The sequence below is a fragment of the Garra rufa genome, chromosome 16 (assembly GCF_049309525.1).
Source record: "Garra rufa chromosome 16, GarRuf1.0, whole genome shotgun sequence".
In the NCBI taxonomy this organism is placed as follows: Eukaryota; Metazoa; Chordata; class Actinopteri; order Cypriniformes; family Cyprinidae; genus Garra; species Garra rufa.
In genome coordinates this window covers 33,171,377-33,184,486 of record NC_133376.1, presented here as the reverse complement: position 1 = coordinate 33,184,486, position 13,110 = coordinate 33,171,377, and the positions used below count along the sequence as shown (strand labels likewise).

The following is a 13,110-nucleotide window of genomic DNA, read 5'->3' as shown; positions in this document are numbered from 1 at the left end:
CATTTGACACTGAAGACTGAAAATTCAGCTTTGCATCACAGAAATAAATTAAATTTGAAAGCATAATAAAATAGAAAACCACTATTTTAAATTGCAATAGTATTTCATAATGTTACTGTATTTTTCAGCATATTAGAATGATTTCTAAAGGGTCATGTGGCACTGAAGACTGGAGTAATGATGCTGAATATTCAGCTTTGCATCACAGGAATAAATTATATTTTAAAGTATATTAAAACAGAAAACCACTATTTTAAATTGCAATAAAATTACATTTTTTTCTGTATTTTTACTTAGCAGCCTTGATGAATAAAAAATCGTACTGATCCCAAACTTTTGAACGACACTGTGTATATTTAGAAATAATTGATAACATCTAGGTAATTGTGCTACCTAGAGTCTTGTACATTTATAAAAACATTTTCATTTTCATTGTCAACCTCCAGAAAAGTCGAATAATTCACACTCTGGGTTTTCTGTGATTAGATTTTTTTAAAGCTCTGTAAATATTCCTTAAGCACTGAGGTAAACATATTCATAAATGTCTTTTTTCTTAATCTTCAGCAACTCCAGGGCAGTTATACTGAAGACATGAGGAGTCTACAGAGACTACAGGACTGTGCGGATAACAAAATGGGCAAAGACTCGATGACAGAATGTGGCGAACTGATAGAAAAATATAAAGCTGTCATAGAAAAGGTACATGTTTATGTCATCCATTTAAAGTTTTAATATTTTGATGCTCCTAGAAGTGAATCACACAACAAAAATTTTATGAAAATACTGTATGACTTTATGTATCCTTAATATACTTTTACTTCTTTCCAAAGGTTTCACAAGCAAATGAAAAATGTAAGTATTGCCAACCTGGCAACTAACTGAATCTAAAACATACTGTAATCCTTTTTTTATTGTATCCTTACTATTGTTGTGTATTTCTCCTGCAGTGTCTAAGTTAATTGGAGGGCCACACTTTACTGGACCAGCTGCACACATGACTGCTCTGAATGTGCTTAAAGGTGAATGTAATAGAATCCTTCATTTAGTATCCTGTAATTAGACATTGTGTGGTGCTAATGGTTTCCCCTTGTTTTAACACCACCAGATAAGACTTCTGACTTCTTGAAGACAAACCGTCTTCTTTGGGACAAAGAGCATTCACTGCTACAGGATGTACGGCTTATCGAACGGGACAAGCTGACCATTCAGAATCCCGGAATCTATTTCGTCTATTCTCAGGTCACCTTCTCCAAAAATTCTCTTTCAACTTCATTAAAGCAATCAATAAGGACCGTAGATCCCAAGATACAAGGCGGCAAGGAGCTACTCAAGTCTTTTTGCAGTTTGCAATCAAATTTGTGTACAGCCTCTATGGCGGGAGTTATCCACCTAGAGAAAAACCAACAGCTCTTTGTTACGGTAACAAACACATCCTTGGTGAACCGGGACTCCTGCAACTTTGGATTATTCAAGTTGCGGTAAAGAACACTCTGGAACTGAAGCGGTCAAGGGGGAGATGGATTGACTGGATCAAGGCACTATAATTAAATGGATAATTATACAATCATGACATCTGAAAGAGATCAGCTCCAGGGAAAAGTCATTGCACCGCCTCTTCTCCTCATCGCCAAACCACAATCCAAGTTCAGGACAAACAAGGAAGTCACGGAAATCTTTCTGAATATGGGAAGACCCTTTTGATTATATCGTTCATTGCAAATACAACCCCATAAGAATACCCTGAATGTTTTCAAACCACTATTGTTTGGCAGTGTTTGTATGAAATTATTTATTATTTACTGCAGTTTTCCTTTTTACGGTTTGCTCTTCTCTTTATTATAACAATAATAACAAATATTGAATTAATAATAAAGATATTTATTTTAGAATAAGCTTGGCTATCATAATTAAAGCACTTTTTTAAAGCAAACTATTCCTGCCCACAAGAAAAATGGTGACATTACATATTATGACACGTTTGTAGTGAACAATGCCAATTGGTCATATATATATATATATATATATATATATATATATATATTAACAGATATAACATTAAAAACTAACCCTGCGTCCCAATGTTCCATCCTATCCATCCTAAATAGTATGAGATTACAATAAGTGTGTCCCAAAACATATATAAACTCACAATTCTGCACTGTAAAAAGTTTTCACCAGTTTCAACTTAAAAACTTAAGTTCGTCAGCTGCTTTAAAATTTTAAGTTAAATCAACTTCAAAGTACCAGTCATTTTAACTCATTTTATTGTTGTGGGTTGAAATGACTTGTAGTTTTAAGTTGATTCAACTTAAAATTTTAAGGCAGCTGACGAACTTAAGTTTTTAAGTTGAAACTGGTGAAAACTTTTTACAGTGTGAGAACATATCAGTTTTCCTTCTCTCAAAAATGGACTTTATAATTCACAATTGCGAGTTTATATCTCACAATTCTGAGAAAAAGAGTCAAAATTGTGAGAAACAAGCTCGCAATTCTGACTTTTTTCTCACAATTGCGAGTTTATATCATACGATTCTGAGGAAAAAATTACGAGTTGTGACTTTATATCATAATTCTGACTTTAGAATCTCACAATTCTGCGAAAAAAAGTCAGAATTGCGAGACACACTCGTAATTGCGAGAAAAAAGTCAGAATTGAGAGACATAAAATCAATTCTTTTTTTCTCGCAATTTTGAGTTTATATGACACAGTTATGAGAAAAAAAGTCAGAATTGCAAGTTTTTTTCTAGCAATTGTGAGTTTATATCACGTGGATCTGAGAAAAAAAGGCAGAATTGTGACTTTGTAACACGCAATTGTGAGTTTATATCTCACAATAAATATCAGAATTGCGAGATACAAACTCAATTCTCCCCCCCCCCCCCCGCAGTTTAAAGTTTATATCACACGGTTCTGAGAAAAAATGAGAATCGCGAGATACAAACTTGCAATTGTGAGAAAAAAGTCAGAATTGCGAGATATAAACTCAATTCTTTTTTTCGTGCAATTTTGAGTTTATCTCTCAATCCTGAGAAAAAAAAGTCAGAATTGTGACTTTATATCTCAGAATTCTGACTTTTTAACAGGCAATTGCGAGTTTATATCACGCGATTCTAAGAAAAAGTCAGAATTGTGACTACAGCTCATAATTCTGACTTTATAACTCACAATTGCGAGTTTATATCTCACAATTCTGAGAAAAAAGGAAACATTGTGACTTTATATCTCAGAATTCTGACTTAACACACAATTGAGAGTTTGTCTTGTGATTTAAAAAAAGTCAGAATTGTGACTATATATATATCTTATATTTCTGACTATAACTCACAATTGCGAGTTTATATATCAGAATTCTGAGAAAAAGAAATCAAAATTGTGATTTTATATCTCAGAATTCCGACTTTATATAACACAATTGCAAGTTTGTCGTGCGATTCTGAAAAAATATATAAAATATTTTAAAAAAGACAGTACAATTTATATATATATATATATACATACACACACACATACACATACACACACACACACACACACACACACACACACACACACACACACACACACACACACATATACACACATGTAAATATATATAGATATATGTATATGTATATATATATATGTAAATATATTTACATATATATACACACACACAGAGAGAGAGAAACCCACAAACTATTCCCCAAGTCCTCCAGTAATTTTAATATTACCAATGTTTCCAATTGGTCATGAGTTGTGCAAGTGTTTCCTAACCTAGTAGACTGAGGTTTTTAGAAGCTCTAATCTTATAGTTTGGAAACTACTGTGTAGGAAGAGGTCGAAGAGAAAAAAGCAGAAGCCTACCCGTTCTGTTTTTAACTCCAATTTGACAGCACAACCCCGAAGTGACTACTACTGTGCCTCTTTTACAGCATTCCATCCTCCTCCATGGAAACAGTGAGTTTGAGGTGACAAACGTGTGCTCGTTTAAGCCATGCGGATGCCCTTTGCTTACAGGAAGTTGTCAGCCTACTACGCTCACTCCAGCCTGTATACTTCATTCACACATCAAAAAACACTTACACACCAGATCCAAAATACATCATGTGTACTACCTTCATTTTTCACAAGGTGGAATTTCCTTGTATGTGTAATAAAATCAGACATATAGCTTATTAACATGATGTTATTTTATTAAAACAATTCCTTATTGAAATGAGGACAAAATAAAAACACAAGCACTAAGAAAAAAACAAACAAATTATATATATATAGCATTTATATTGCATAGATCAGCTCCGCAAAAATAAAACTTAACTTGTGTTCTGCAGACATGGGCACTTTTTAGAGGAAACTGACGTGGACATTCTTCAACCCTCGTTTATGATCTCCTGAAAGTGCTCATCGTTTTTTTCCTGACACATTCATGACAAGTGAATTTCCTTTCAGTGAGCTCAGTAGCCAACTTTAGCAAATAGCATGTATAACCTACTGATCACTTCTATCTGTTCCTTATTACACACACATAAACAGACCACCAGAAATATCACATTTACCACTGCAGATGTCAAAATTTCAGACCGATATTTTAAAACTTCAGGAGTTTCCATAATAACAACAACAGCAACAATACAATCAGGGTTAACACTTTAAAATAATATTTAAGGCTATGTGTAACACATGGCATGCAAGGTTAATTGCTGGAAAAAACAAACACGCACACAAACATGAAACAGGTTTACACACAGTACCACAGTAACAGCATTATATTTGTGCACCTCAGAGCACATCTTATTGCCTAATTGGAAGAATATATATTATACAGTATACTCCTTCCAAGAGAAAAACTGGCTCTTGCACAGCAATTGTAACAACAAACCAGTAGCGTATTGCATTGAATTGCCACAGCAATGCTCCGGAGGTGTCCGCTGGTGGGTTTGAAAAGATAAAAAAAACTCCCCACCCATGTTTTGCTCAGGTTTACAGCTCTTTGCATGCATTTCTTCACTGCTTAAGACAGAGATGACCTCTTCCATCCACAGCGAATGAAAAGATTAGTCACGGTTATGATCGGTAATGATTAGCTCTCCAGACACAGTGTCATTTGTGTAATTGTTGGTGTAATGACTTATTCATCTGATGTAACTTTTTGCAGTTAAAATGGTACAAATAAATGTACCTTGTGTGCCATGCATGACTATGGCAGAATAGAAATTAGTAAGGAAATGCACCTCCACTGCAATAGACTTTAGTCAGATTGGATGCCATATTGAATTCAACGTGAATGAAAACAAGGCTCTGATGGATAGACGTACTGTCTTTACCATGGCATGAATAGTGTAAAGCTCGTAGTGTGATCTTTTCAACTTTCAAAACTACTGTCTACCCAAAGTTTCCTCAGAAAGGTGTTTTGTCAACTGAACTATCAGTAAGTTGTTAAACTTCACTGTATTTCTTTCCATCACAGCTTTGTTTTCATTCCTGTCAAAAGTTAAACATGGCGCTACCCTAAGGTCTATTGCTATGGAAGCCAGTTTACGCCACTGAATACAAAAAAAAATTAATGCAACTTTTTTCTCAAACTATTTTTTTTTCTTTTACAATTTATCAGAATTGCGCAAAATAAACTCAAAATTGTGAGTTATAAAGTCAGAATTCCAAGATATAAACACAAAATTGTTATAATAGTTATAAACTAAAAATTGCGATTCTAGGAAATAAAGTTTTTTTTCCTCAGCATTGCGAGTTTATAAATCACAATTCTGACTTAAAAACATAACAGGGCAGTCGTGGCCTAATGTTAATAGAGTCGGACTTGTAACACAAAGGTTGCGGGGTTTGTCCGAGTCGGTCTGAGGTCTGGCAGGGATTGTCGGTGGGAGAAGCGCACTCGGATGGGTTAAATTCAGAGCACAAATTCATACTTGGCCACACGTCACCTTTATTTTTCCTTTCCATAAGTTGTGAGAATTAAGTGAGAATTGTGAAATATAAAGTCTTTTTTTCACTTTGGAATTGGACTTTACAACTTGCAATTGTGGGTTTGTATCTCACAATTCTGACAAAATTCAAACAAAGTCAGAATTGCGAGATCTAAACTTGCAATTGCGAGAAAAGTCAGAATTGTGAGAAAGTCAGAATAGTGAGGAAAAAAGTCAGAATTGCAAGAAAAGTCAGAATTGTGAGAAACGAAGTCAGATTTGCGAGATACAAACTTGCAATTGCGAGAAGTCAGAATTGTGGGAAAAAAAATCAGAAGTGCTAGATATAAACTCGAGAATTGTGAGTTTACATACCGCAATTTTGACTATAACTCGCAATTGCGGGTTTATATCTCACAATTCTCCGAAAAAAGTCAGAATTGCTAGATATAAACTTGCAATTGCGAGAAAAGTCAGAATTGCAAAACAAACTTGCAATTGCAAGAGAAAAGTCAGAATTGCCAGTTCATATCCCACAATTCTGACTTTATAACTCACAGTTGTGGGTTTATATCTCACTATTTATATCTCATCTTTTATTATTCAGTGGTGAAAAATGGGCTTCCATATATTGCTGATGGAGAGCAGTTTGCTAAAAAATAAAATTAAAAAATAAATAAATTGGGTTCTAACCACATTTGTTTCTCTCTGTAATGTCAGTGAGTCTCCAAAATATGGTAAGCAAGGAACAAACATCACTGCCTATAGTACCATACGTTTTGAGTCCTAAAAGGGCTCCCAGTACCAAATCCACAAACATACTGGATTTTTTTTTTTTTTTTGGTTTAAGTTTAAGATACATATGAAATAGTTTCAAGCCTCTGAAAAAGGAGGATGAAATGTCCTACTGTTTTTTTGTTCTCATTAAAAAGTTTACATGGTTCCTTTTGCCATAATATCTATGATATATACATATTTATACTGTATATATGATATACATACATTACATGATGTATTGTATTAGTATAGTATTATAAACTTGACTATTTCTGACAACTATATCCCTGATAGCTTTAAACTAGTGATGATTATCAGAAGCATGATTATGAAATAGAATGGCTGTTTTAGAAATACTGTGTACCCCATGCTGATGTGAGCGACGGTCCGGGTAACACACGTTTGGAATAAACTGAATCTAAACCTACAGTCCAATGACGCATTACTGACGATGAATTCAAAGCCTTCAAACTGAAAGGATAAACAAAACTCATTTCAAGATGGCAAGTAGGGCATCTCATGTCAATCAGGTGCAAACCACAAATCTCAATCTTGTTCATTTGTGACCTAAAAGCTACCTCAAGCAACCGTTTTCACATTATAAAGCAAAAGTAGGACTGAAAAGAGCAATACTTGTGGATACAGTGGAGTCCTGCCATGTTCAACCACAAATATCTTCTCTTACGCCATTAACAGAATATTTTCACTTGTGCAATAGTCGGAATGCTGTTCATGGGCTGAATGTCATTGAATTTTTCTTTTGTCCATGACCAGTAACAGTCATAAAGTGAGGCAGATATTTGTTCAAGAGATTCCACCATCTTTTCTGTGATGCTTCTTTTCAGAGTGCTTGACTGAACCGGAACGAAAAATGTCCAGGACTCCCAATCATAAAATACTTATCAAGCAGTTCACTTGGTCTTCTAGAACAGTTGCCGTTTTGTTCTCAGAATGTCACACCACGGGAGCGTGAAGCAAACCGCACAGTGATATTCTTCAGTATGGCGAGAAAAACACAGTTAGTAATCACAGAGGTGATCTTCTCATCGCATCTTGTCCTTAAAAAACATTCGATGAGAAATGGCTGAAAATCCCCAGCACGGTGACTTTCCAAAAGCAACGTTCAGTGTGTAATGTGATGAAAACACACAGAAACACATTTGTGAGGACACACAGACACAGAAACACATACATGCGGCTGGCAAAGGAAAACAGGCGAGTGTCCAAAGTGTTCTTTAGTGACCTCCTTCATCCCAGGAACAGTCATTCTTTTGCTTGGCCAACTTTCTGACTACACGCTCCAGCTCCTTACGGGACTTCTGTTCCTCTTCCAAACACTGCTTCATCCATTTATTCTCCTACATTCACAAACACACGGCATCAGAAGATTACACCATAATGCCTGTTATAATTCAGAACATGAAAGGTTACAATAATGCAAAATCTTACCTTTTTTAATTCATGGACTTCATCTTTTAGAGCATAAACAGCATCAACAAGACTTCTGCAAAACAATAAAATAAATTATTATTTAAAACATTCAAAAAGACAACAAAACATTATAAGGTGTTTATACTGTAAGAATCCAAAGTCGAGGCCTGAGTCGAGTTTGAAAAATCTAGGGTTGATAATTAAAAAAAAAAAGAAACATTAATATGCAAATTCAATTCTATTCTATTTTCTGTCACAAATATAAAAAATAAATTATTTTGAATTCTGCACTATTTCTAGGTCACTAATAAAAAAAAAAAAAAAGTAATTCAAAAATGGGAAAAAATATTTACAAATCTGCATAATTTATAGGTCACTAATTAACAAAACGGAAAGTAAACCAGCCTCATTTTAAACACGTTTTCCTCAAAATTCAATTCTTGAAAATCATAGCTATCAGCCAACTTTAGATAGCCATTACTTTTGTTACATTCAAGCTATGGACAAAATAAAAACAGTTTTAGAAAAGGCTTGAACCCAGCTTTCAAAACCTAAAAACAGGGTTCCCACTCTACATCTATGGTCAAATTCCCTGACTTTCACTGACTAAAAAGCTGAATTTCCATGACCTATAATAAACGGATCCATCCATTTGCAAGCTTTATTTACTTGTTCACAAACATTTTTAGTACAAAACACACATAACTTTTTTTTTGCTTTTACCGTTTTAAATGCACTTTGATATTTTTCTGTACTAATTCTACCGAAATGAATTCATGTTTTTTATGATTTCAGGGTTTAAATGGACTTTTTTTTTTATTTCTTTAGATTTAGTTTTTGCTTATCTATCTGTCTGTGAAGTGGCCATTTTGTAGCCAAAGGTCTTGAAACTTACATTTTCCTGGCATGTTTGCCTTAGTTATCAGGCACAGCCTGGTGACTGCATTTGATTTAAGTGATTGCCAGTTGGCGTGCAGGAAGGGAATAAAATGGTGCTGAAAAATAGCCTAACCATAAAAATAGGCAAAATGTGTGAAACAACGCGATATTTAAAAAAAAAATTAAAGCAAAAAACAAGACTTGGACCAAAAAATATAAAATTCCCTGACTTCCAATGTCTGGAATAGACCTTTTAAAATTCCATGATATTCCAGAAATTCCATGACCCGTGGGAACCCTGTAAAAAAGGTAAAATTTCACTATGTGTTGGGTTTTCCTAGCATCACATATTTAAAATTCTGCACTTCTGCACCATTTCTATTTCACTAGTCAAAAAACAAACAAACAAAAGCAAGTATAAAAAAAAAAAAAAAAAAAAAAAAAAAAATGGGGGGGGGGGGTGAATCTACACAATTTCTAGGTCACTAGTACAAAAAAAAAAAAAAAATAATTACATAAAATAAAAAAAGTTACCATTCTGCACTATTTCTACGTCAGTAATAATAAAAAAAACAACTTAAAAAAAGAAAGAAATATTATGTTTCTGTACCATTTCTAGGTCACTTATTAAAAAACATATATAAAACATAAAAAACTATTGAAAAATTCGAAAAAAAAAAAAAAAAAGGATTCCGCACAATTTCTAGGTCACTAATTTTTTTAATAAAAAAATTAAAAACATTAAATATTTAGGATTCTGAACAATTTCTAGGTCACTAATAAAAAAAAAAAAGGTAACACTTTATTTTAAGGTGTCCTTGTTACACATGTTACATGTACTTACTATTGTAATGACAATTAGTAATGCATAATTACATGCAAGTAACCCTAAACCAAACACTAATCCTAATCCTAAGTAATTATTCTGTAACAAAGACATCTTAAAATAAAGTGTAACCAAATAAAAAGAAAAAAATATAAAGGAAAACATATTAATGATCCCTAGATCACTACTAAAAATAAAAATAAAATTAAATAAAGAAAAAACATTTACAATTCTTTACTATTTCTAAACAAACAAACAAAAAAATATAAGCATTTTCCTAAATGGACTCTAATCATCAAGTAATTCTAATATCAGACAGCTGAACATACTTCTCCTCAATGATCGTCTGGCCATTGCTCTTGATCTCCTCCACAATAATCTTCTCTTCTTCTGGAAGCAGGACCTGGGGGATGCACTCCTTACGAACAGCTGTGCAAACAAATCAAATCTTCAAATTAAAATCACATTATAAAACTATATAAGCAATACGTTCCAATTATTAAAAATTCAATAGCTTAGTAAAAATGGCATGCATGTATACCTGTGGTGGACTGGTGGAGACTGGCTCCGGTGCAATAGGCCTCAATCACTTTGAGTATCTGAGCATCCTCCTCTAGCGCTGCTGTGCCTGTACCTCACAGAAATGAACATTTTCATTTTTATTTCTTTGTTTGTACATGCAAAAAATAGTTGGGAAAGCTTGTTATTTTCAAACGCCCACAGTTCTGCAAGATCTTGGCTCTGGGAAATGTAATTAATTTTATTTATCATTTTAATATACCTACTTTTTCTAAGCAGGAACTCATCATCTGATGGTTTTCTCTCCGTTTTTCTCTTTGGGAGGAACTTGGGTCTCGGTCTGGGGCTTTTACTAGAGTCCTGAGAAAACAGTCTGGTGTTAATGAAGTAACAGCATCTGCTGAGCTCTGAATAAAACCACAAAACCACAGCTAGCGGACCTTAATTTGCGCTTAAATCCCGAGCGAGGACGCTAAGAAATGAGGCCAATAAACGGTAGCTTACATAAGTTGACGCCATTCAGAATAATTTAACAGCAAATTATCAGGGACTCATGAATGAAAACAATCTGCAGATGAGAGACCCTTGTCTGTTTGTGAACTAATTATTTCAGTCTGAGTCATTTGTTGACTTTGCTACAGCAGTTTCACAGGACTGCCGCCGCGTTTTTCTTAAATGCTAACACCGCGGAGTGAGTCATCTAAATTGAACTCCTCCAGAATGAAAGCTTTATTAAATCAAGTTATTTTAACCAACGTTAAAGGACAATTTATTTAAAGACTAACCATGGGAGACAGCTTCATTAAAAAAGCACTAAACACCTTAGATAGGAACGTGCTGATGAATATTTAAGGGTTTAAAACTTTCAACCAGTCAGTTCAATCCGTAAAGAAGCACAAGTATGAAAAGTAAGTTATTAAAGGTTGATTGAACAGGACTGCATTGCTTTTTTTATTACGAATACTAACACTTGGCAAGCTTCTCGTTGAAATGGCGTTTTCAGATGTATGTTTTACTTGTGACATCAAAACCGAAAGTAAACGGTTCAGCATGCACGTTCACAGTTTACAGAAATGTTCATCACTAATGAATTGCTCATTCACGAAATGAATGTATAATATCACTTGAATCAATATGAAAATAAGTGAAAGCGGCAAATATTAGCACAATGTTTGACAACATTATAGCCCTGAGATACAGTAAGAAAACCAATGAATGATGTTTTGGTCTCTCGAATAATTCTCCAGGTTCGTTAAGACAAACCCTAGAAAATATTTAGCCTGGAAAATGACGTGAAAACGAGCGGAAAAACCCGGCTTATGAGAAGTCCTCTTAGTTTTTAAACAACAAAATTGCTATTATGCTTTGCGGTGGTTGTTACTCAGAATACTGGGACGTAAAAAAAAGAATCATGATTGGAAAATAACATTCCTTTTTACGGTGACGTAAGTAGAACTCTTATAGCTCACCCTAACCAGGCATTATGAGTCATTTTGCCATTTCTATGAACAGCTAGATGGCAGATGCTGACTCTTTTGATCATCTAAATTTAGCTTACCGGTAGACAACATAAATTCATTTCACAGGTTCAACGCACAGGTGTAACATTATCTTCTGACCTCTCCAAATATTAGCAATGAGAGAAAGCCATATTTGTTGAAAGCAATAAAATGTATAGGCTTCGATACATTTTGTATTGACATGGTAGAAGTTTTCTAACACTTCAGTAACTGTGGAAACAGCTAACGTTTGCCTTAATGCCTTCAGAATCTCTTGAGATGATCTATGAGACAATTCACTATCCCACTTATTTATTTTATCCCTGAAGCACTGTCGCAGGTTATTAGACTAACGCCAAATATAGAACTAATTATTGTGGTTATGTTTTTCCAATGAGAAGAATAACAATTTAATAATAAGAATAAGAATTTAATAACAACTCTAGCTAAACTACTGAAATATCTTTCTCATAATATACAGTTGAAGTCAGAAATTTACATCTCGGGGAATCTGCAAAATGTTTTACCAAAATAAGAGGGCTCATACAAAATGCATGTTATTTTTTATTCAGTACAGACCTGAAAAAGATATTTTACATATAAGACGTTTACATATAGTCCACAAGAGAAAACAATAGCTATATTTATAAAAATGATCCCGTTCAAAAGTTTACATATGCTTGATTCTTGATTACCTGAACTGCTTTAGTTTTTCAGCATTTTTGTGCATTTGAATCCTTTCCAACAATGACTGTATGATTTTGTGATCCATCTTTTCACACTGAGGACAACTGAGGGACTCAACTACTACAGATAGTTCAAATGCTCACTAATGCTAAAAGGAAACACGATGCATTTAGGGGAGGGTCAAATTTTTTGAATTTAAAGATCAGTGTAAATTTAACTTATTTTGTCTTCTGGGAAACATGTAAGTATCTTTTGTAGCTTCTGAAAGGCATAACTAAACGAAAAATATTTAGTCAAAATAGGAAAAATATACACATCCTCAATCTGTTTACACCCCCGGGTCTTAATGCATAATTTTTCCTTTTGGAGCATCAGTGAGTGTTTGAACCTTCTGTAATAGTAGCATATGAGTCCCTCAGTTGTCCTCAGTGTGAAAAGTTGGATCTCAAATTCATAAAGTCATTTTTAGAAAGGGTTAAAAAAAAAAAAAAAACAGAATTTGTGGGACCTGAAGGACTTCCCTGAAGAACAGCAGGCAGTTTAACTGTTCAGGACAAACAAGGAATTTATGAACAACTATCACTAAACAAA

The 13,110-nt window shown here is 34.0% G+C and overlaps 2 protein-coding genes across 4 annotated transcripts in view; one reads left to right on the top strand and one right to left on the bottom strand.

The window, feature by feature from the left end:
• The window catches only part of cd40lg (CD40 ligand), a 4,177-nt gene extending 2,367 nt beyond the window's left edge, over positions 1 to 1,810 (top strand). The window contains exons 2-5 of the mRNA XM_073821213.1: positions 565 to 699; positions 831 to 852; positions 948 to 1,019; positions 1,106 to 1,810. Coding sequence (XP_073677314.1) covers positions 565 to 699; positions 831 to 852; positions 948 to 1,019; positions 1,106 to 1,482 — 606 coding nt within the window. The 3' untranslated portion in view covers positions 1,483 to 1,810. The remainder of the gene's footprint in view (positions 1 to 564; positions 700 to 830; positions 853 to 947; positions 1,020 to 1,105) is intronic.
• Positions 1,811 to 4,152: 2,342 nt separating this feature from the next.
• The window catches only part of arhgef6 (Rac/Cdc42 guanine nucleotide exchange factor (GEF) 6), a 50,661-nt gene continuing 41,703 nt past the window's right edge, over positions 4,153 to 13,110 (bottom strand). Inside the window, exons 18-23 of one of the 3 annotated variants that reach the window (XM_073820039.1) lie at positions 10,600 to 10,693; positions 10,356 to 10,448; positions 10,144 to 10,243; positions 9,239 to 9,286; positions 8,128 to 8,182; positions 4,153 to 8,036 (exon numbers count right to left, since the gene is read on the bottom strand). In XM_073820039.1, coding sequence (XP_073676140.1) covers positions 7,914 to 8,036; positions 8,128 to 8,182; positions 9,239 to 9,286; positions 10,144 to 10,243; positions 10,356 to 10,448; positions 10,600 to 10,693 — 513 coding nt within the window. In that variant the 3' untranslated portion in view covers positions 4,153 to 7,913. The remainder of the gene's footprint in view (positions 8,037 to 8,127; positions 8,183 to 9,238; positions 9,287 to 10,143; positions 10,244 to 10,355; positions 10,449 to 10,599; positions 10,694 to 13,110) is intronic. The other 2 variants (XM_073820040.1, XM_073820041.1) reach the window with 2 other exon arrangements.